This window comes from Phragmites australis, chromosome 11, assembly GCF_958298935.1.
Source record: "Phragmites australis chromosome 11, lpPhrAust1.1, whole genome shotgun sequence".
NCBI classification, from domain to species: Eukaryota; Viridiplantae; Streptophyta; class Magnoliopsida; order Poales; family Poaceae; genus Phragmites; species Phragmites australis.
The window spans coordinates 16,204,653-16,228,729 of NC_084931.1; the positions used below are offsets into that span (position 1 = coordinate 16,204,653).

Sequence of the window (24,077 nt, forward strand, 5' to 3'; positions counted from 1 at the left end):
CGAAAGAGGGGCAGTATTTGAAGGTCAGTTGACGGGGTTACCAATGGCTAACGTTCTCGCAATTCAGTGGTTCATTTGCAACGAGGCCTTCTATTCAATCATAATTTTACATGCATGTAATATTCAGGGACGTATTGGATCCATTTTTAGTTCTCGCTTCAAAAGGAAGATGCGAGAGTGAGGATGAGATAGGCATGATGCATCTTGAAAATGATAATTATGGAGATATTCGTTAAATATGGATGAATATTTACTAATAGGTTATGTCTTTAATGTATTTCCTCTCATATTTTGAGCGTATGACTCAATGCTATTTGTTGGCATTTCCTTTACCACCTTTGGCAAGAACTTGGTTAGGTGCAAACCTTTTGCAGAAGTTGAAATAAAAACTTCTTTTATCTAAAAAAAATGTCGAACCAAAAGGAACCAATGGCAAATGTGCAAATTGCCCAGAGAAAAATATTTTGTGCAAGGAAAAAAATGTGATGAACATTTTGAGGGTGTCGAGATGTTCCTGTGCAGTAAGACTTGAGAATTAAGCCATACTTGGTTGGGCTGAAGCTTTTTATCTTTTGGTTGAAAACCTACTTTTCTAACTTCTGGCTATTAGCTTTTGCAATAAAATTTTAGCTAAAAAATTAGAAAATATTTTCTTAATCAGTTTCTCAACTTTTAATCAATTTCCTTAGAATCCTGCTTTTCAAATATCAACTCAACTGCTAGACTGTTTGATTAACCTTCTAATTTAGCCAGAAAAATCGAACCAAACTCATCATTAGGCAATCTCCAACGGGCAATCTCCAACCGATACTTAAAAATTCATCTCCTATAATATTATTACAACATCCTCTAACATTATTATAGCATCACATATTTTATTTTATCTTCAATAACTATCTTATATCTTTTATTAGGATGTATTTGGATCTCCGGCTAGAAAAAATCTTGTCTTGCTTAGCCATGTTTCGTATTTGGAACTGCTAAAAACTCCTAGCTTTTAGGGGCAAAGTGACTTGCATGGGCTAGAAAAATCTCGCCCGCCGAGGAGAGCCAAAACGGCTCGCTCCCGTCCGCAAGAGTCAATGCTGGCAGAACGATCGATGCATAACTTTCTCCCTAGCTTGACAGAACCAGATGCCACAACACAGCAAGCCTGAGTTAGCTCAAACGAGCTAGTTTGCCCAGCCAAGCTAAGGGCCTGTTTGGTAGAGCTTTTCAAAGCCCTGATTCTGTGGTGGGAGTGATTCTGTGGCTGAAAGTGATTCTCTAAAAAAAATTTGTCAGAGAAAATGATTCTCAACAGAATCGGAATCAGGAGAAGCTACTTTTTTCAGCTCCCCAGAATCAGCAGAATCAGAGAATCACTCCCACGGATTTCAGCCGGAGAGCTAAAGCTTGATTCTGCTGTTTGGCAAAGCTCCCCTGATTCCAGCCAGAAATCAACTCTAAAAGCTCCACCAAACAGCCCCTAAGCTAGACTCGGCTAAGCTAGACTCAGCATCCAGTGCTACAGTACTCCGCAAGTACTGTAGCACCGGAAATTGCACTCCAGCAGATACCGCATCCAGTGCTATAGTGCAAAACAGTGACGCTACAGTGTTGCAGACAGAGGGCGGGTCTGCATTTTTGCGGACTACTGTAGAATCACGCATCCTGTAGCTCACTGTATAAGTACTGTAGTACACTGATCACAGGACTGACAGTGGGTCCAGAGACAGAAAAGTATCCGGTACTGTAGCAGTACTGTAGCAGTACTGTAGCGCACTGTTTATAGAGGCTGACAGAGGGGCTCAGAGAGAGAAAAAGAGAGTAAAAGATAGGAAATATGTAACTGCTGGAGATGAAAAAATAAGGGATACTGTAATAGTGATAGATGATACTGTAATAGTGTTTTTAAAGATGAAAATTTAAGATAGCTATTGAAGGTAGCCTTACTCTCCTTCTCTCTTCGAGTTCACAATCAATCTCTATAGCTTTTTTTCGATCCGCAAGTTTACCACTGCTCCTTCCGTTCGCATTCATATAGTACCCTGTAGCAGCCGATGCCGCTTCTGGTGGAGAAAGATGCGGGACGGAAGGAGAAGAAAAACATCGGTACAGTGACGCGGCCTGGTTTTACCGATCCCGCTGGAGTCGGCCTGGTTCATTCCGGCTGCATCCGGAAACCAGAGGGAAGGAAGTCGTGCTGCTGCTCCTACCGGTGCCGTGGGCGTGGATGCTGCCGCCTCCTCGCGCTGCCTGTGGCGCACATCAAATCTCCCCGAGAAACAGCCAAACCAAGCACCAAAATGTAAGAAAACTCGCCTCGCGCTGTCGACGCGCACGCTCACCCCAAGCTCTTACTCCCCCACCTCCACAACCTCCTCCGGCCGCGGCCATGGCTGCGGCCGCCGTCTCCTCCTTCTCCCTCCCCTCTCCCCCTCGCCGTCTCACCCCTCGCCGCCGCCGCGCCCCTTCCCTCCTCCGCGCCGCGTCCACCGCTGCGCCCCCGTCCCCCGACCTCTCCATCCAGCTCTCGCCCCGCGCGTCTCCTCCTGCATCCGCTAACGGCGCTGCCGCCGCTGCCAGACCCCCCGTGCCCGCCTCCTTCGCTCGCGACCGTGCCGAGAACCTGCAGGCCGAGGCCCGCGCCATGACCCGCGCCGCCGGCGCCACCGTCTACAGCCCCGAGCTCCTCGCCTCCCGCTACGGCTCCCGCCCCTTCAAGGCACGCGCCCTGGACTCGAACCCCCAGCCCTTCTGAGCCTTACGCTAGCTCTGCTCGGCAACTTCGGTGCTCCAATTTTGACTTGTGGTGTGGACTGCTGCTGTGTAATCATTCAGGTGGCGCTGAGGGCGGCGGAGGTGCTGTCCAAGCTGGTGGCGTTCGGGCTGAAGGTGCTGCTGGACGAGCGGAGCGGGGATTCGTCCTCGGCGAAGAGGCGCACGCGGGCGGTGGAGCTGCGGACCATCCTCACTAGGCTCGGTCCGACCTTCGTCAAGATTGGGCAGGGGCTGTCCACACGCCCCGACCTATGTCCGCCCGAGTACCTCGAGGAGCTCGCCGAGTTGCAGGTGCGTCGTTGCGCATTCTTGGCTTTCTTGCCTGGGCAATCTCTAACTGTTAAGTTCATTCCAGGATAGCACTATCGATGCTTGAATCATGACGTATCAACATTATGCTAGTAGAGCTGGTTTTAGTTAAAGTAGAGCATCGCTAGACCCAATTTCGTAGTGAATTGTGATTCATTCAACATCCATTTACTGGTGTCTAGTGGTTCTCCTATCATGTGATGCTTATGGTTTCTAGAGGGGATGGATAGTTAGTTACAAACAAAACAGGTAATTGCTTTGGAGGGAGTCAATTCCATCAGCTAGAGTTTACCAATTGAGGATGTGTCATTCTAATTTGGGAAGTTACTTCTATTGTAAATTTGAGGTCCCTCCTAACTGTTGAAACTTCGCTATCTTGCAGGATTCTCTACCCACGTTTCCTGATGAAGAGGCATTTGTGTGTATCGAGAGAGAACTTGGCTTCCCACTCGATTCGATCTACTCGGCAATATCACCTTCACCAATTGCAGCTGCAAGTTTAGGTCAGGTTTATAAGGCACGGTTGAAATACTCCGGGAAGCTGGTAGCTGTCAAGGTGCAAAGACCCGATATTGAGGATGCCATAGGGCTTGATTTTTATCTACTCAGGGGTGTTGGCTTCTTAATAAATAAGTATGTCGATATTGTAACCAGCGATGTTGTTGCCCTCATGGACGAATTTGCTCGAAGAGTTTTCCAAGAGCTTAATTATGTCCAGGTACATTTTTCTTGTCCTTGTGTGAACTTCTTTGCTTACATTATGTTATCCCTCTCTTCAGCGTTCAGGATATTGTCACCTTCTTTCATACTGATTTGTTTATAATGAAATTAGGATAAAATAAAATTAAGAGAAAAACTAAAATTCTCGGTTGCTTAACCAGAAGATAAAAGTAATCCCTATTGACCGATATCCATTTACTAGTGCCCAGTGGTTCCTCCTTTGTTCGTCTAATGGTTTTTATTAATGATTGAATGTTAGTAACAATGTGGAATGTAGGAAGGCCAAAATGCAAGAAGATTTAAAAAGTTATATGCTGATAAGCAAGATATATTGGTGCCTGATATATTTTGGGATTACACAAGTGCAAAGGTTCTTACAATGGAGTGGATTGAGGGTGTAAAATTAAACCAGCAGGCAGCTATTGAAAGTCAAGGATTGAAGGTTCTGGATTTGGTGAACATTGGTATCCAGTGTAGCTTGAGGCAGCTTCTGGAGTATGGTTACTTTCATGCTGACCCTCATCCTGGTAATATATTGGCCACACCTGAGGGGAAGCTGGCTTTTCTTGATTTTGGCATGATGAGTGAAACACCAGAGGATGCAAGGGTAGCCATTATAGGACATGTTGTCCACTTGGTCAATAGGGACTACGAAGCGATGGCTCATGATTATTATGCTCTAGATTTTTTGGAACCTGATGTGGATGTTTCCCCAATTGTGCCTGCTCTCAAAAGTTTCTTTGATGATGTGCTTAGCGCAACAGTGAGTGAGCTGAACTTCAAGACAATCGTTGATGGGTTAGGTGCTGTTCTCTATCAGTACCCATTTAATGGTAAGTTTTTCATTTCTCAGATATTTCTTCCTAGTGTTATCTTAATTTTGGTCATAGATTGATAAACTTGTCTCTCTATTCAAATCCAGTACCGGCATACTACGCGTTGATACTGCGATCACTCACTGTACTGGAAGGTTTAGCACTCTATGCTGACCCTAATTTTAAGGTGCTTGCTGCCTCATACCCTTACTTTGCTAAAAGGCTACTCACTGATCCCAATCCATATCTCAGAGATGCTTTAATTGAGCTTCTATTCAAGGATGGAAAATTCAGGCTAGTACCTGCTCTTCTGAATACTATTTTATACAGCCTTTTGTCAGATCTTAATACAATTAACCGCATCCTGCCAGAATAGTATTGTTTAACTTTTGTATCCCTGCAGATGGAATAGGCTTGAAAATCTTCTTGTTCAAGGGCGCCAAGATAGAGAGTTTGCAGCCAAAGATGCTCTACAACCTGTTCTAAAACTTCTACTTTGTCCTGATGGGGAGGAACTGCGTGTGCTAGTTGTGAAAGAAGCAGTTCGTGTGACAGAAGCCATCACTATTGGCACACTGATTGATTCATTCAACGCAGCTCCAGAATTTTTGAAGCCATTAATTTCCAATGGCAATCCTGGCGGACCCTTCAAACTGAGTGAGGTTGAACGTGGACAAATGATTGAGCTCCGAGACCAGGTTTTCAGAATATGGGGTCTTTTGAGATCCTCGGATAACTTTGATCCAAGCCTTTTGCAACCAATTGTACAGGTAGACTGTAGCTTCATTTCTTAGTATGCATTTCAACTGGTACTGAGAATTCTTTGACTGAACGTGAAGAGTAATTTTGATACTCAGGTGCTACAAGAGCCAGAGGCCCGTGTTCTGGGTTCTCGTGTCGCAGGAGGCGTCACACAGCGTCTTGCGGCCCGCCTATTGCAGCAGCTTCTCAGGACTCCACCTATTCCTTGATCATCTCAGTAGATAGGCTCCCACGGAAGCATGTAAATTCACATGATACTTTTCACAGGAAATGGAAAGGAAATATAACTCACAAGTCAAAATACAGCTAGTTTCTTCATTCATGGTGGATAAAGATCCATAAATTTGCACGATGCTTTCCTTAGGAAAGGAAAATGAGGTTCAAATCGTAGAGGCACATAACTAATTTCTTCATCTATGGTGGATAAAGATGAAATAGATGTTTTGTAGATGCATCTCGGGGCTATTTTTTCTACTTGGAGTTGCTGCATCAGGTGCACTGGCCACAAACAGTGGTTGCTGATATGTTCCTGGCAGAGGACTAATATGTTCATTCTGCATGTTTGATTCATCAGGTGCACTGCGTCCGCACTAGTCCAGGACCCATTTCATGTCGCTACGCCTGTGGGAGTATTGGTTGGGTGGCTACTGGCTAACCTGGTTTAGGGTAAGATTATCTTTAATAGATACTTTAAAAATTCATCTCTTATAATACTATTATAGTATCTCTTAATATTATTATAATATCTTTTATTTTTTTATTTTCAACCGCTATTCTATTTCGTACTTTACATTATTCTACTCCTTCTTTCAGACCTACACGTATACTCAGTGCACAGTGATACGTGCTCCCTTTTTTATTCGCATATTTGTCGAACTCCAGTGGCAGCCTGTATCCCTGTAGCTTTGAAAAAGTAACTTTGCCGATTCTGTTGGAGCTGATTCGCAGCAGCTGCAATCAACAAATTCGGCAGGCATAGGGATATAGGGTCTGATGCCGATTCCCTTGGAGATGACCTTAGCAGGCCGACCTTAGCAGGCCGACCTTAGCAGGCCGGCCATAACCTGGCCGAGCGCATGCAACAGAGGTGTGTTTGGTTGGTGGTTAACATGCCCGCCTCGACAGAGTTTGTGTTTAGTAGCATGTTTTGGTTGGGTGGCAAAGGATTGTTTGATAGCCACGTGTGCTCCACCTGGCCTGGCCACGAGGAAACGACCGATTTTTTTTTTTTTTGACACCTCTCGACTGGGTACAAATGTAGCATCTGTTCGAACAAACAAACACACAACAACACACACTATCCTACACACCCAACACAAACACACAGACCTATATCTATACGAAGCAAAGCGTCCTTCTAGAAATCGACGAAACCAGCTGGTTCCGTAGGTGACGGGCACGTCACGATCCCCTTATAGCTTCACGCACGAGAGGCAGACCTGGAAATAAACGAAAAATACGGTGCAAACTCGCGTTGTTGGGAGTGCTAGCTAAGCTTGGCCAACAGCCCACTTTTGCATAGCACCAGGCCTGGCTATCACCCCTGTGCAGCCAACCAGCCAGGGTGCATTGTGAAAGCTTGGATAGGTCCTAACCCAGTAAACCTATCACACCTGGATATGTGTATGCGTAACAGTGTATCACACTAGTCTAGGAAGCATCGATCCTTACTAGAAAAATGGCGCGCCAACGGCACCCTATGACCCGTCGTGGATGCAGAATATTATTCTTGTTAATTTAACATTTTAAAATGTATAGGTAAAGAAGTGTGTATATATAAAAATACATACATATGTTACAAGTTTTAAAGTCTTCACTAACATGGAATGTGTAGTGCTAGTTACCCTCTTGTGTAAAGTTTGTAGCAAGGTCAAAAATTCTGAGTACGTGAATGGTGGAAACATCTAAAAATATTAGCGTATGCAAGGAGCACAGAGCATCGTCCTCGACATCTTTATCCCGTGAGGTCCGTGACTCGCATTGTAGTGCTGAACTGCACGTTTGAGATTAATATAAAACACTGAAAGTTGAACTGAAAATTAACTAAGCATAGATAATTCTGACATAAGTTCTAAGTTACTTGAGGGTTTTCTATAAAAATACATGTTACACATAATGTCCAAAAAGTATAGTGTCATTAAAAAAAAAAATGGGTTTGCGGGTTGATTTGTTGAAAGTTCAAAGGGTATGTTGCCAAAATACAGTGGGGAAATAGAATTTTCTAAGTAGGCTTATATGCAAAAAAATTAAAATTTATTATTTCCGTTACTTTTTTGAAAATTTCAGCCTAAATAGTTATTGGGCTGCCCCAATTGTTTATTGGGCTTCAGAGTTGTTTAGCCACTTTTATTTTTCTCTCTACCCTTGTCACGTGGTTTAACCACATGCGTCAAACTAGTTGACTCATACCTACGTCTGATCCGATCGAATAGAAGGAGTCATCGTCTAACCCTAGCCACCATTCTCTCCATTCCTCTCTCTCCGCTAAGAAGACCGAGCTCCGAGCTCACGGTGAGCTCTGTTCTTCCTGAAAACAGCCGCCCAATTCATCTCCCTGTCTTCACTCCTCTTCACTCTCTTCCCCATGTCTCGTGCGGCAGTGATGGAGGCGGAGGCACTGTTGGTGTGCAGGGTAGCAGCGCATAGCACCGGTGAGGTAGGCAATGGTAGTGGAGCCATGCAGTGGAGGCTTTGTCGGTGCTTTGTGCGTCGAGAAGGCGCGGGGGCATCCGCGGCTTGTTGCCAACGACCCATTTGTGCGACACATGGCTGTGGGCCCACATCGACTGAGGTGGACATGGCGGGGGCCGTGCATGGCTTCTTTGCTAGTGGCGCCTTGTAGGGTGGAGTGCGCGGCAAGACAACGAGCTACATTGTATTATTTGTTGGCCGTCACGATTGAGAGTGAGGGGGGAGGGCTCGCCATCGCTGGTGGGGCCCATGATCTTCAATCGTGGCACACGTCGGTGCGGCCGCACGCGTCGTGTACAAGAGATCTCCTTGCCGTGCTGTGGTTGAAAGCGAAGTAGAAGGCGGTCGAGTGCTCGCTAGACCGCTGCACATAAAGAAGGTCAGTAGATTTTGTTAGATCCGTCGTCTAGAGTTTGGATCTTCGTAGATCTAGGCCGGATCCATTGAGATCGAAGGCGGATTTTGTTGGATCTCACTAGATCCATCAAGTTTCAAGGAGAAGGCGACGACGTGCTGCTCGCGCCACTCTGCGGGTGCTCGCAATGTTGTGAAGATGGTTATCGGTAGCTTCCGGATAATGCGCAACAGAAGAGGTGGATGACACCCATAGGAAGACGACAGTGACCTCGACTTCATGTTATGTTGTGCCGGCCTTTGTGTTGAGGTGATGTTAGCCTTCGAGACGTGCGCGTGTGTCGTGCGTGTTCATGTGGCATTGTAGATCGGTGGCGGGGCTAGCTGGTGAAGGAGAAGGAAAGGAAGAGGAAGCTGATGCGGAAGGCAAAGACGGGTGGGACGGGTCCTACGAGATACCCTCACATGAAGATTCCAAAACAGCAGCGTTTTTTTACCGTCTGATAGCAAACGGACGGTAGCTATAAAAAAACTATCTGGCGTTGCTGGTGAGCAGCGAATGCGACCCGTTTAAATTATAAGAGATAACTGTCGCCAGATCACGAATATCAATCCTTATTCAATGAATCAGTTTGGTAGCTAAGATGCAAGCTAGTACTGTTTGAGTATTTGACAGCAGATGGACCCGTGCACCAAAAGAGTCAATGACAGCTAGCTCGTTCTCAAGGATAATTCATGTCACGTATTGCGTTTTTCTTTAAGCTGATCGATTTCTCTTGCCGTTTCGAGTATCAACCATCTTCACTGACGATCAGATATGCTGTGCGTTATGAGGGACCGGTTTCTGAAGAACAGTACCGGTGAAAAAGCGACGTTACCAGGTTTCCGCATCGCGTGCAATCGTATTTCGCAGACCATGACTTGAGTTCATTGTATAACGTCCATGTCCCGTGGCTAACAGCCCCACTAGCTACAAGTAGAGCAGGATTGTTGTGGAATTATTTTGATCACGCTGTCTTTTTGTGCTTGAGATTTAATAATACGGCCGATAACCAACTGCGGCATCCCAATTAAAAGTAACGGTACCGTCATGTTGCTTGCGATCAACAGGCAGCAATTGCAGCTACAGCTGAAGACACGAGTTTTACTTTCTTCAAATGTTTTCCAACGACATCTCTCTAATTCCACAGACAAGCTACGCTTTTAAGAAAGTAGCTAACGCATGATACTCCCTCTGATTAAAAATACGCAATGCTTTTTACTTTTCACGATCTTTAACGTGTAACTTTAACTATTATTTTTTATTAAAATATAATTATAATATCTAATAAAAATATAATATTATAAAAATATTTTTCAAATAAATCTATACATGTGATTTTTATATTTTTAAATTAAATATTTTGAAAACTATTATTTATAACTGGAGGAGTAGAATTAAAGCCCTAGCGGTTTTGTTGAGTCGGACAAGATCAGTGACCAGAGAGAGCCGTTTACGAAAAGGACTAATCCGACCATTTACACCAAACGCAACAACGACAAGACATGGAATGCATTTATTTAAGGACGCTGAACTGGAATTTCTTAGGATTTCTAAGAAATCTAAGATCATAGACTTAGACTATCCAACCATATTTTATTTTATTTTATTTCTCTTCTTATTCTTATCTTTTTTATTTTCTCTTATCTCTAACAGTTTTTTTTTGAAGGAATTCATAAAAGAAAAGGAGAGAATCTCGTCATGATAAGAATAACTTTAGGAATCACTTCGTGACAGAAACCGTAAAGTTATTTGAACGCTGAAAGGAAAAAAAAGGGATTCTCATCTGAAAAAAGAATCCTTAGAGATGATGTTAGGAGACCGGCGCGCCCAACATTGAAAAAATTGGCAATGCATGAGTAACTACTGTACCATTGGATTTCTGATTTGTTATGACGTCTTCTGAACTATGGAGAAAAGAATAAATAGGTGGATACATATATTAGAATGGAGTAGACAGTAGAATGAGACACTAAGCACATAGATTATAGAGGTTGCTACTGAAAGTAGATATCATACCGTGCATCATTTTTATACATGGTATATATTTGGTAGAATGATTATAGAGTGCTGCTTACAAACCTGATTGTTGCCCCTATGCAACACTCAAGTAGCATTGGTTTTGAAGATCTCGCTCTTCTTTCTCCTCGGTGCATACTAATCGGAAAGGACAACAAGGCTAGGCAGCAAAACACAATAGTGCAACGCGTGAGAGAGAAAAAGTAAGAAAAATGAGGACACGCAAATTAGGAAATCAACTATGACGTCTTCTGGCTCTCACTATAGCTAGAATGAAGTAGTAATGGTCTATAAATAGGTAAAACATACGATTATGGCAGATTGAAAACGACAATTTTAATCTCATTAAAATGCTATTAACCCAAATAATAAATGTCATATTACTGCATGATTCAAACGCCTAATTAATCACATTTAAAAGAATAAAAGTAAAAGATAATTGCACGATTAACTGCCATTTCTGTCATTTCTACATGTATGTGCCATGCTCGTCGCAAGTCACAGGCCAGACGATTTTCACACGTAAAATGCATGAAATGCGCGCACATGTATAGCTAAAATCTCTCTCCCTCAGTCCCATGAGATTCCATTTTAGACAAGAGAGAGCCTGCTATTTAAATATTTCTAATTCTTTTTGGATTAGCACTATAAAACTAAAGTATGCATGCTTTAAAATTTCATGAATAAGTCATATATGGGCTAATTCCAACACTAAATACACCATAACATTGTTAGTTTGCATGATTGCAATGGTAGAGGAGCCTAGGGTATTTGGACAGGCGCCATCTCCTTCTTAGTTGCCTAAGATCTTGATTTTTTCCTCAGTCAAGTTTTAGAGCCATTGAATTTACATCCAACCACTAGATCCACCCCTCTTTTTTATGTTATCCCCTCACCCTGCTCTCTCTTATTACACGTCGGTATTGATCCCTCCCGAGCCCAACACTGCCATCGTTGTCACTTGACCTGTTGATCATGCTGCCTCACCGGCGTTAGTCCTTCGTCCCAGCGAGCTCCTCTTCCCTCTTCTCTTGTTGGCAAGACTGTTTCTTTTTCAACTCCTACCGTTCACCCCCACCTTGATTGCCATAGCGTCTGGCTCCGATGGTGCCACAATTGCCATCGACCGTCGCCACCGCTAAGTACTACAAGAGCGACGTCCTTATTGTCTGTCACCACCCACCAAATATCCTCCACCGTCATGGCGGGTGCTCCCTTGCCTCACCGTCTCGCCTGTTGTTCTCCATCACCGTCAGCTGACCTTCCTTCCAGGCGATCTCTCTAAAGACGCCATCTTGAGATAAATCCCCACTCTAAATTCCTAACTCTAACTTCAAATTCTTGTGAAATCCTAGTCATATTTTGGTGACTGAGATCTTGTTTTAGCCTCTCTAAAGTTCTTGATCGGCACACTGTCACCACAAATACACGTCATTAGAGAAGCATCTAGCACCAAAACAATTTCATAAAGCCGTGCGTACTCTCGCGAACACAAACAAATCAGCGTGCCACGGGCGCGTCCATCAGAACGAATCGCGACGCACATCTCCACCAAAGCTTTCAGAAATCTTCCACGAGCACGAGCAGATGGCGAGTCGTCCTTCTAGTCTAGAAAAAAAAAAAAAAAGGATAGCGAGCCGCCGCTCCTCCTCTCCATATACAGACACCAACGCGGCGTCACACACACACGAGAGAGAGAGAGAGAGAGAGAGAGAGAGAGAGGAAGCCATGGCTCTCCGCACCCTGGCGTCGAAGAAAACCCTATCCCTGGCTCTCGGTGGCGCCAGGCCTTTGGCGGCGGCGGCGAGGGGGGTGACGACGGTCACGCTCCCCGACCTCTCCTACGACTTCGGCGCGCTGGAGCCGGCCATCTCGGGGGAGATCATGCGCCTGCACCACCAGAAGCACCACGCCACCTACGTCGCCAACTACAACAAGGCGCTCGAGCAGCTCGACGCCGCCGTCTCCAAGGGGGACGCCTCAGCCGTCGTCCAGCTCCAGGGCGCCATCAAGTTCAACGGCGGCGGTGAGGCCTGCCCCCCACATCTGACCTGCCCTCCCCCACCTAGCTTTTCTCTAGGGTACGGAGTTTGACTTTGGAGGGACGATGCAGGCGGCGGGGCGAATATTAGGGATTGGATGAGGGTTGGTGCGCTGTTGTTGCCGATCTGGAGTGATTCGTGCGGGACGGGTGTGTGCTGAGCCCAAATAGAGTATCGGATACGGTTGTGGGTTTTAGGATTGTACCGTTTCTAATACTTTTGGTGGTGGGGTTTTCTTATGTACCGCGAATGAAGGTTTATATGTCCATAGGTGGTCCGGCGAGCTCCGATTTGGTACATTTGGGAGACATTTCTTCGATTTTGTTTTATGTGGTAGTGTTTCGTGTAATTTGAAGTGGTTTCTGTAGGGCGTGTGCGGTGAGTTGATTGCAAAATTTCCAGAATTGATGCATTGTATCTGATTGTCTGGATTATTTTATGGTTGGGTGCTGTTTACCTGGTTGTGCTTTTATATTTATTGCCCTGTAAAGGTATTAATCTTCATGTTAGTATTATTACTGACGATAGGAATTAACTAGCATTTGACGTGCTGTCGTCTATAAAAGTTTCTCTCAATTTGACTGTCTAGTTGATGTGCAGGAATCGTTCTCATTTGGTTGGCAATTCAAACTATTCAAGTCGTACTTTTGTGGATGTTAGACCTGTGTACTGGTTTAGTGGGATGTTCTTAGCACTTCTAAATTGGGGAATTTCCCTTTATCTTAGGATCTGCTGTGCTTTAAAAGGTTTGAACATAATGGCGCTTTTGTAATTAGGTGATACTGATGGAGTAAGAGTTTGTTGTGTTTGGTGAATTACAGCCTATTTAACCTTGATTACTAGTGGCACTTTATATGTCAGGTAGAATTGCTTACCGTATATCTTTTTGAGTTGTTCTGTTCTAATATTTGGGACTCAATGCTTCTCTAAACCGATCGGTGACTTGATTCATATCTTAAGCTTGATTTTGATGTGACCTGTTAAGTTACGACTTAATTATACTGTATCAAGTTGGATTGTGAATGCTGGTTTATTGAGTTTTGCTCTGAATTATTTCTGGTAGTTTGCTTTTCATTTTTATGTTGTGAAATTTTGAGCTGAATAGCTTGAGCACCCTCTACTCTCTCTGTCTAGGAAATCCTTATTTACCGTGGACTCTGGCTTATAGGTTTACTGTTTTATTAATAGAGTGATAACAAGCCAATCATGTGTGGCTTTATAGTTGAATTTATGTGAAAAGCGGTTTAACTCCCATTTAGCTTTGATCTAACTGTTATGTTTAATTAACTAAAAGGATTTGACTGGCTTGGTATTGGACTCTTGTAGCATTCAACCTACATACATAATGATTATATTTAAGTTTGATTTGCTTTGCTATGTTATCAGTACTGATGATACAGTGCTGATCTATGGGATATTTACATTGACCCTTCATCTGCCAAAACGGGAAGCTTCTGTGCTGTGCTTATGTACAACTTGTTTAGTTTTATATTAGTGTATTCAGTTGATGCTTATGATTTAGAAGTGGTAAGAAAACGCTCAGCTAGGCTGAATCAGGAGTTCTTTTGAAAAGAAAATAGATAGACTAGATAATTTACTGAGAGGAGACTTTATGTCTAAAAATTGGTAACATCCTAAATGATTCGATCCCGTAGTTTTGGCTATATGTTTTAATATGTCCAAATCTTGATATTTTTATTTCTAATGACTAGGAATTTAGGATGCTTAGCAAAAGAGAGGTGAAGCTCAATGTCTCGATATTATTCACAAATGACCTTCTGGAATACATTCTTTGTTTTCAGATTGCAGTTGTATTGTTCGTTTGGGCTGCATTTTGAGTAAGATAATTACCATGTTGCAGGTCATGTCAACCATTCAATCTTCTGGAAAAACCTTAAGCCCATCAGTGTAAGTATCTGGTTAAAACAACCAGCTGTTCGTGCAGCAGAAAAAATGTGTTTATCTGTTCCCTTTTTATGTTGTTTCCTCTATCATGGCAAACTGTGAGGACATTGGGCGTTTTACAGGAAGGTGGAGGGGAGCCACCACATGCGAAACTTGGCTGGGCCATTGATGAGCACTTTGGTTCATTTGAGGCACTTGTAAAGAAGATGAATGGTGAAGGTGCTGCTTTGCAAGGATCTGGATGGGTGGTACATACATTTTGCTTTGTTTTGTGTAGAAAAATTGATGTCCTGATACAGTTTGTGAAGGTGTGTTTTCTTGGTGACATCGCATATTTCTTGTGCAGTGGCTAGCTTTGGATAAAGAGACAAAAAAGCTTTCAGTTGAAACCACTGCTAATCAGGTGAAAGTTATTATCCATATCAGTTTAATATTCATATGATACAACACACCTATGTCATGTTCTCAGTCTTAAATTTTTTACAATTCAACCCAGTGTTCTGAAAAGTGCTACAACACCAAGGGGTGGCACCTAGCTCCTAGGTCATCTAGGAAGGCTTGGCTTAGAACAGTGGTTGAGCTGTTGAACCAACGCGTATCGTTTTTCCATGCTGCCAATGTTATCTTGGAGAGTGTTTAAACCATCCATTTCTAAGCATGACCAAGAAATAGAGATGTCACCGATACAATAAAAATGGTCATAAGAAAGAAAACTAAAAATTATAATCAATAAGAGCATCTCCAATGGCCACCCCAAACTGAACCATCATCTTAGGTGGCCTCCTACAATTCGAACCAATCCATTGGAGCAGGCGAACCAAACAAGGGGAGAGAAAGAGATTCGAATGAAGTATTTGAGTCAAATCACTGACAATAAAAAAATCGAGTGGGTGCGAGGGTGGAGCAGCAGCATAAGCCAGTGACGGGAATTAGGCGGCGGTAGGCGACAACAACTCGGGCAGGCAACTTGTGAAAAGGAGCGAAACCCCATGGCCTCCCGCGAACAGAAGGATCTGTTCGATCTGGCAGTGAAAGCGTTATTGAACACTGGCTTGAGCAGCGGCAAGGCCGTTACAGAGGCCTTCATCGAGGCCTCCAGTTCGATCTGCTCAGAATAGCCTCCTTCCTCTTCCTCTATCTGCTTCTTTTGGCGACCACAAGAATTAGGACGGGATGGATAGGGGCTAGGGATGGGTGCCACCATAGCCGTGCACAAGAGAGCAAAGCCGATGGCTATTCATATTGTTTAGGGGGGAAAGAACATGGGAGAGAGAATGCAGCTGAGAGTGAGGCTAATAGTTCTCTTTTCTTATTGATTTGTGGGACCCAGGCAATGGTTTGGCACGCTGCGGAGCAGAGAGGCGAACCAAACCAAACACATGGCTGCTTTTTTTTCCCTGATGGTTGACTTGCCGCTAGAGATGCTCTAAGATCAATACACATCTGAGGGAGGATTATTGTTGGGGGTGTTTGTGATGTTGTAATAAGGGTTGCGATTTGTAGCCAAGTGCTTTATCTTGCTTCATCTGTCAATGTGTCTCTAGTTTTTTTCCTTTACCAAGGTGATGTTTTCACTCCCCGGCTAAGCCCATTGACATAGCTGCCGATTTTCTTTTTTTTTTCTCCTTAATCTACGGGAACTCTAATCCATTTTTTCTTCTGAGGGAACTAATCCTGTTCCTCTTTCTATATTCCCAAAAGATCTTAATGCCTGTATGTTATGATCCTAGGATCATAATAGGGATAAACATCTACTAGGAGGATAGTCGGGTTGCGTCGGCTGCTAGAGGAGGGATTATACCTTAGATTAGGAAGACTTAAAATATTGGGAGAGACTTAGATTAATTCTCAATGCTTGATTACAATGGTGCGCGACTGCCCCTTTATATAGAGGGAAATTACAATCATAAATCAACTCTAAATCCTAATTTACCAAACTTATCTCCGATTGAATTGGAAACCAAATCAAACTTATCTCCTAACCAAATCAAATCTAACTTCTACCAAACATATCTCCTAATTAAATGGCAAGTCTTGATCTCCTGCCCATAACACCTTTTGTGTTTTCACCACTGTTGGGGTACACGTGTAAGAGACTGACGGGTGTTGGTCCTTTCCTTTTTGTTTTCCGGCATGTTTTTGTGCAGTAGAGAAAATGTGGTTGCAACAAATGGCAAAATTAGGTTTTTTTTTTTGCTAAGTTGCACTAAGTACAATTGTGTACCCTGGAGGAATATTTTCCCATGATCCTAGCTTTAGAGCATTCCCTTTCACGAGCTGGCTTTTCTACCTTAGGTTTTACTTCACTCATAATCCTTAAGGATGGTTTGATGTGCATAACTGACTTGTTACTTGTTGCAGGATCCTCTGGTGACTAAAGGGGCAAGCTTGGTTCCTTTATTGGGGATTGATGTCTGGGAGCATGCGTACTACCTGCAGGTAATTTCTTGTTTGCTGGAACCGATGGCTAGTTCAGTTTTCATGTTGTGTAGTTCTTTTGTTGATAGCCCTAATCTTTTTACTAATGGTATGATTTAATATGCTTCATATACTTATTGTGAGTGGATGAGTTAACACTGTTGCTTGAGTCAATGAAACCATCACATTTTGATTACTTGATAGCAATTATGCTTGCCTATCCATTGGTTCCATATCCCTAAAGATGAGCAGCGTAAGAATTATATCTGCATGTTTCAACGGTTATGTGTCAAAAGTCTTTGATAAAGATCAGTTGAATCCTAGGATACCAGGGAATATTAGTGACTAGATGCATATTTATAAAAGGTGGTCTTTACGAAGGTAATACCGAATATTGCTCTATTCTGCCTCTTAAGTTTTGACTGAAAATAGTGCTACAAAATCAGAACCGAAAATATAACAGTGCAATCTTCAGTTACAATTTTGTAAATGTGAGTAAATTTCGCAAAACTACTTTGATAAAATTATTGCAAAACTACAGATTTAAGCAATAGTTTTACAAAACTACAGATTTAGTGTCAATTTTATCGCAAAACTACAGATACTTTAACAAAATTATCGCAAAACAACATATACTTCGACAAAATTATCGCAAAACTACAGATTTAAGTAAAAGTTTAAAAAAACTACAGATACTTTGGTAAAATTATCTCAAAATTACAGATTTAAGCAACAATTTCACAAAACTACAGATTTAGCACCGATTTTATCGCAAAACTATAGGTTCTAGTGTTCATGTGACTGCAAGCGGGGTCCATTCGTTAGGTTAACATGTCTGCGATAGAATCTATAGTTCTACGATAAAATCGGCGCTAAATTTGTAGCACTAATCCTGTTACCATGACGTTTGGACCCTACTTGCAGTCTCACAGTAGCTGCTCATGAAACGGACTGTCCGAGAGTTCATGTGACTGCAAGCGGGGTCCATTTGTTAGGTTAACATGTCTACGATAGAAACTATAGTTCTACGATAAAATCGGCGCTAAATTTGTAGTTTTTTGAAACTGATGTTTAAATGTATAATTTTGCGATTTGCGATAATTTTGTCAAAATATCTATAGTTTCATGAGCTTCCAGACGGTCCGTTTCATAAGCTGGTAGTTGCTGTGAGATTACAATCGGGGTCCGGTCGTCATGGTAACGAGGCTGGGCATAACTCCTCTAGAATTTGTAGTTTTATGATAAAATTGGTGCTAAATATATAATTTTGTGAAATTGTTGCTTAAATATGTAGTTTTGTGATAATTTTGCTAAAATATCTGTATTTTTGCAACAAAATCGGCATTAAACCTGTAATTTTGTGAAATTATTGCTTAAATTTGTAGTTTTGAAATAATTTTGTCAAAGTATATGTAGTTTTACGATAAAATTGGCACTAAATATGTAGTTTTGTAAAACTATTGCTTAAATATGTAGTTTTGCGATAATTTTGTCGAAGTATCTGTAGTTTTACGAAATTTACTCCAAATGTTTTGAAGTCCATGGGATCCCGCTTTAACAATCAAGTGAAATTGACTGTTATTTCTGGAGTCTGCAGATATCTGCAAATTCGAATTTATTATATCTCCTACTCTCAGTGTCAATTTTCTTGCAAGTTAAACTTTGAAGGACCTTTTTGTCATGCTGAACAGTCCTTGTTGCTTTCTTTGTTGCAGTACAAGAATGTTAGGCCGGATTACCTGAACAACATCTGGAAGGTGATGAACTGGAAATACGCTGGAGAGGTGTACGAAAGTGTGCTTGCATGATTAGTCTGAATCTGCAATGCTCGATCTGCGCGTTGGTTTTCGGCTGCCTGCATCTTGTGCAATAAAAATGGACCTGTCTAGCTGTTGGATCTTATGTACATTTCGTTGAGATACACTGATGCACAATAGCTGCCGATTTTGTTTGACCTGCTTGTCTGATCTGCTCAGCTCGTAATGGCCCGCACTAGCAAATGCTAGTGCTTACTGTTGCTGCATTGCCTCTTCTGTGCAAGATCAGTTCTTCCTCGGCTGTGTCCATTAATAAAGCCAAGGAATGAGAGTATGCTGTGCTTTCGATGTTTGCTTTATAAGTCTAACATGAATGAGATATACGTGCCATTCAAGGCTTCGGCGGACCCGCTGTTATGGCATCATATTAACCAGCAACAATACCATTCCAATTGGCTCATATTCATTGAAGTCTCAGAATTTGAGATGGCGTGTCAATTCAAACTTCAAAACTATAGCATAATTCAAAACTCGGTTATATTTTCGCTTCACGCTTCTTTACATAACATGCTGGTTGAATTCTGTACGTTGCTACATATCAGATCAAAATAACGATATTAGTCAGCACTACCAGCCGCAATAATCGGCAAAGACTACTTTTGTGAACCGAACCAGAGATTTTTTGGTCACCTACCGTACACAAGGGCATGCATGTTCTCTAACACTCGGTATTCAAAACAAGCGTACGGAGCTTTGTATCAACTATCATCTCCACTGATTTCATGAGCAAATGCCCACAAGAGAGACGAGAGGATACGAATTGCTCAGCCCACATCACATCGTCAGCTTTCCGGCGGTTATATTGCAGCAGGATTGAATAATTTAGCAGTTTTGCCTTGCCTGAATCTCTCATCTTGCAGAAGATAATTAATAGAAATGAATATCACATTGTGAACTGTTAAACATCCTAACAAGTTTCTAAACCATCTATGAAAACAATGAAAAAAAGAAATTACTGTTTTTATACAAGTGAGACGCACGCATACCACACACCTATATAGTACGTCATATCACATATCTAAATAAGATTGAAGATATAACCACTAAACGCAACTACGTGTGCATGTACAATTTTTCTTGAAATTTAATAAAAAAAACAAGAGAATCCTTGCCGAGTCTAGGACTAGAATTCGGGGACATGGATCCTCTACAGTTGCCGAGTCTAGGACTGTAGCAGCAGACTCATATTACTGTACAAACAGTAATTCTCTGCATTAATCGTCATTAATGCAGAGGATCCGTAGCTATTGCCCTGCATAGAAAGCAGGTCAAAACCGAAGCAAATGCTGATCGCATACACTTGAAACAAAAAGAGACACCCAGAAGCGAAAGAACTGAGCAAAATTTGTTGCTTGTGCAGGGCAGGGTGACAGGTGTTCTGTTCAGATTACTGCCGCGGTGAAAGCTCTCCTCTGATTATGGATTTCTGGCAGCGTATGTCCATGGTTGCCTGGAAGCTGGAACAACTGCTTATCTCACAGTTACATTTCGCTGTCAAGCAGCAAATTTTCGTCTAGTCGGCGAATCACATAGGATGTCGATGCCAGTCATCGCAAATTCCGGATCTCCCGTGCAACATCTATGCAAGATGCAATCGGACAGTTTGTCTTGATTGCGTTTGCACCTATATGAGATCTACAAGCAGCAAAACCTTCCTGCTCCCATGTATCAAAATATAATCAGATTTTTAAGCCATATACATTTCAAAAAGGAATAATAAATGAAGAAAAAGTTGAACTAAACATTCTTGAACCCGCCACACACCCTCCTCTTACCGCCTTCTCATAATGCAGTGAGGGCGGTTAGCGCTCCTACCACATTTTGAGAGGACGGTTAGCCTAATTTTTTATAAAAATAATAAAAATACTAGAAGTTATGTAAGATAAAAATAACAAAAATCTCAAAAAATATTTAAGTGAAGATAGAATAAATATATGTAAATAAAATGATGAAACAAAACTGAATGTTAGATAGAATATGTACATGAGATGAGTTAGAATTAAACATTACTATCGGATGTATGCTACATCTAAGACACATACATGACTTAGTTAATAAATTAAAAATGATAGAACCACTCTGAATTCAACAAGTACAACAATTAGTAGTATAAATATTATGACCGAAATGGCCCTTAAAATTGTCTGTGCCTTATCTCCTGGGCTATCCAATGGTAATCGTATTCTAGGAATTTTTTTCTATGTGGTACCAATATATATGAAAAATAATCAAAGTTAGGATCCCAATCATCTACCCCGTCATCAGAGAATTCGTAACAGCGTGAAGTTCTCTAAGGAGTAAGCACGAAGTCATCATCATCGGAACTAACCCATTCGGCTGTGGCGGAAGTGGTAGAAGCATGTCCTCTTATGGTGGTTGTCGAATAACCACCTCTTTCACGGCGGCTCGAACCACTGCCTCTTTCGCAACGGAGTGAAGGTCTTGAATGATCACCTCTACGTCTCCAATTATGTTCGAGTAGGCAGTCCTCACCGAAGAGCAGATGCAGTCCTAAAAAGTTATCGATGTGTTTGTTCGGCAACTCTTCATCATGAGGGAATACCTAATATATAAAAAGAAGCAAATACAAGAGTTGTTAGAAAAGAGTTATGTTCTCCCTAGTACCTCGCCTTGGGGAGCACCTGTGCTCTTTGTGCAAAAGAAAGATGAAAGTCAAAGGATGTGCATAGATTAGCGAGCACTCAATGAGGTCACCATAAAGAATAAATATCCTTTACCCAGAATTCGACCAACTTACCGGAGCTCGAGTGTTTTTGAAGATAGACTTAAGGTTGGGATACCATCAGCTAAAGATTTGAAAGTCAGATATACCCAATACAGATTGTATGAGTTTACAGTCATGTCGTTTGGTTTAACTAATGCCCCGGCTTACTTGATGTACCTCATGAATAAAGTTTTTATGGAGTATCTGGATAGGTTTGTGATAGTTTTCATTGATGACATACTGGTTTCCTCTAAGAGTGAAGAAGAACATGAGGTGCACCTAAAAAAAGTTCTAGGAAAACTTAGAGAACATGAACTGTATGCTAAGCTTAGCAAGTGTGAGTTTTGGTTAACAGAGGTGCCTTTTCTTGGACACATTCTATCTGCCGGAGGAGTTGTAGTAGACCAAAGTAAGGTGAAATATGTGTTGAATTGGAAATCACCTACCAACATTACAGAAGTGAGAAGTTTTCTTGGTTTAGCAGGCTATTACCGCCGTTTCATAGAAGAATTCTTGAAGATAGCCAAGCCACACACAGAGTTGCTAAAGAAGGAACGGAGCTATGAATGGACAATCGCTTGTGAAGCGAGTTTCAATGAGCTTAAGAAGTAGTTAACTACAGCCCCAATGCTAGTGTTGTCGGATATCCAGAAGAAGTTTGATATATATTGCGATGCATCTCGACAAGTTCTTGGATGTGTTTTGATGCAAGAAGGACAAGTGGCAGCATACACATCAAGACAGTTAAGGACTCATGAGAAGAATTATCCAACTCATAACCTAGAGTTAGCAACAGTGGTACATGCTTTGAAGATATGGAGACATTATCTTCTTGGGAAAAGATATGAAATATACACGGATCATAAGAGCTTGAGGGAACGAAGATGACTAGAATTGATCAAGGATTACGATGTAGGAATTCATTATCACCCGGGAAAAGCAAACGTGGTTGCAGACGCGTTAAGTCGTAAAGTATACAGTACTATGGCTATGTTACAAGAAGCTCAACCGACTTTGTGTGAAGAATTCCGATGACTTAACCTAGATTTTGTCGCAGATTTAGAAGCAGTAACCATGAAAGTGGAACCTACTTTGGATGAGGATATCCGGAAGGGACAGACAAAAGATGAAAATATTAAGGAGATCAAAGAGAATATTAAAGCAGGCAAAGCCCCAAAGTTCTCAGAAGATGAGAAAGGCATGGTATGGTTTGGCAAGCGCATCTGTGTACCAGACTAGAAGGAGCTTGAGGAGACAATCTTAAGAGAAGTTCATGAGTTAGCTTATTCTATTCACCCAGGCAGTATCAAGATGTATCAGGATTTGAAGGATCGCTATTGGTGGCCTGGTATGAAGCGAGAAATAGCCGAGTACATGACAGTGTGTGATGCATGTCAGCGTGTAAAAGCAGAACATCAGATACCAGTAGGATTTCTACAGCCTCTGAAGATACCAGAATGGAAGTGAGAAGAAATTGGGATGGGTTTTATAGTCAGTTTACCTCGTACCCAATCAGGCTATGATTCAATATGGGTCATTGTGGATCGTCTCACGAAGGTAGTTCATTTCATTCCGATTAAAACAACCTATAAAGGAGATAAGTTAGCAGAGCTATACATGTCCAGGATCGCGTGTTTACATGGGGTTTCAAAGAGAATAGTATCGGATCGAGGGACCCAATTTACCTTAAGGTTTTGGCAGTAACTTCATGAATATTTGGACACGAAGTTGAGTTTTAGCTCGTCATATCACCCACAAACGGATGGACATACAGAAAGAATAAATCAGATACTTGAGGATATGTTGCGAGCATGTGCTATTCAGAATTGCAACAGTTGGGATAAGAACTTGTCATATGCAGAGTTTTCGTACAACAATAGTTATCAGTCCAGTTTACAGATGACTCCGTTCGAGGCATTATATGGAAGGGAGTGTAGAATGCCTCTACATTGGAGTGAAACTAGAGAAGGTCAAGTGTTTGGACCAAAAATTATCAAGGAAGCCGAGGAACAAGTTAGGGCAATACGAGAAAAGTTGAAGACAACCCAATCCAGACAAAAGAGTTATGTGGATAATCGATGCCGAGATTTAACCTCCGAGGTAGGAGATTATGTGTATCTCAAGGTCTCGCCTTTAAGGACTTTGTCATTTCAAAGTTAGAGGCAAGTTGGCACCTAGGTACATTGGACCGTTTAGAGTGAGTGCTAGATGTTGAGAAGTGGCTTACTAGTTGGAATTGCCACCTAAGCTGGAAGATGTGCACAATGTGTTTCATATATCACAGCTGAAGAAGTGCTTGTGAGTGCCAGAGGAGCAGTTACCTTTGGAAGAAGTGGAATCACAAGAGGATTTGACTTATTCAGAATACTCGGTCAAAATTCTGGAAACAACAGAGCGAGTAACTCGAAGAAAGGTTACACATATGTGCAAAGTTCGGTGGAATCACCATACTGAGGATGAGGCAACCTGGGAACAAGAGGAAGAGCTAAAGGCAGAGTTTCCTCACCTATTTGCAGATCAGCCCGAATCTCGGGGACGAGATACCTTTAAGGGGGGTAGGTTTTGTAACAGCCCAAATTCTCAAAACCAAGTATATTAAAAAAATTTCCAAAGAAAATAAAAGTTTTTTTTGCAAAATTAAATAAAATCCCTAAGTGTGTGTGTGTCTTTATACATGTTTATGCATATATGTGAATA

The 24,077-nt window shown here is 42.1% G+C and overlaps 2 protein-coding genes across 2 annotated transcripts; both read left to right on the top strand.

Moving 5' to 3' along the window:
* Nucleotides 1-2,162: 2,162 nt before the first annotated feature.
* Nucleotides 2,163-5,687, top strand: LOC133884504 (protein ACTIVITY OF BC1 COMPLEX KINASE 3, chloroplastic-like). Its single transcript, XM_062323943.1, has 7 exons — nt 2,163-2,707; nt 2,824-3,054; nt 3,455-3,790; nt 4,070-4,625; nt 4,715-4,901; nt 5,011-5,377; nt 5,465-5,687. The coding sequence occupies exons 1-7, from the start codon at nt 2,216-2,218 to the stop codon at nt 5,576-5,578; spliced, it is 2,283 nt and encodes a 760-aa protein (XP_062179927.1). The 5' UTR covers nt 2,163-2,215; the 3' UTR covers nt 5,579-5,687.
* Nucleotides 5,688-12,084: 6,397 nt separating this feature from the next.
* Nucleotides 12,085-18,792, top strand: LOC133884454 (superoxide dismutase [Mn] 3.4, mitochondrial). Its single transcript, XM_062323878.1, has 6 exons — nt 12,085-12,499; nt 14,377-14,423; nt 14,543-14,668; nt 14,767-14,823; nt 16,782-16,859; nt 18,554-18,792. Exons 1-6 carry the CDS (start codon nt 12,202-12,204, stop codon nt 18,644-18,646), a joined length of 699 nt encoding a protein of 232 aa, XP_062179862.1. The 5' UTR covers nt 12,085-12,201; the 3' UTR covers nt 18,647-18,792.
* The last annotated feature ends 5,285 nt before the right edge of the window (nt 18,793-24,077 follow it).

Coding starts and splice junctions, on each gene's coding strand:
- LOC133884454 (XM_062323878.1), top strand. CDS start 12,202: ATGGCTCTCCGCACCCTGGCGTCGAAGAAAACCCTATCCCTGGCTCTC. Junction 14,424..14,542: donor AAAACCTTAAGCCCATCAGT/GTAAGTATCTGG, acceptor GGCGTTTTACAG/GAAGGTGGAGGGGAGCCACC. Junction 16,860..18,553: donor AGCATGCGTACTACCTGCAG/GTAATTTCTTGT, acceptor TCTTTGTTGCAG/TACAAGAATGTTAGGCCGGA.
- LOC133884504 (XM_062323943.1), top strand. CDS start 2,216: ATGCTGCCGCCTCCTCGCGCTGCCTGTGGCGCACATCAAATCTCCCCG. Junction 3,055..3,454: donor AGGAGCTCGCCGAGTTGCAG/GTGCGTCGTTGC, acceptor GCTATCTTGCAG/GATTCTCTACCCACGTTTCC. Junction 4,902..5,010: donor TTCAAGGATGGAAAATTCAG/GCTAGTACCTGC, acceptor GTATCCCTGCAG/ATGGAATAGGCTTGAAAATC.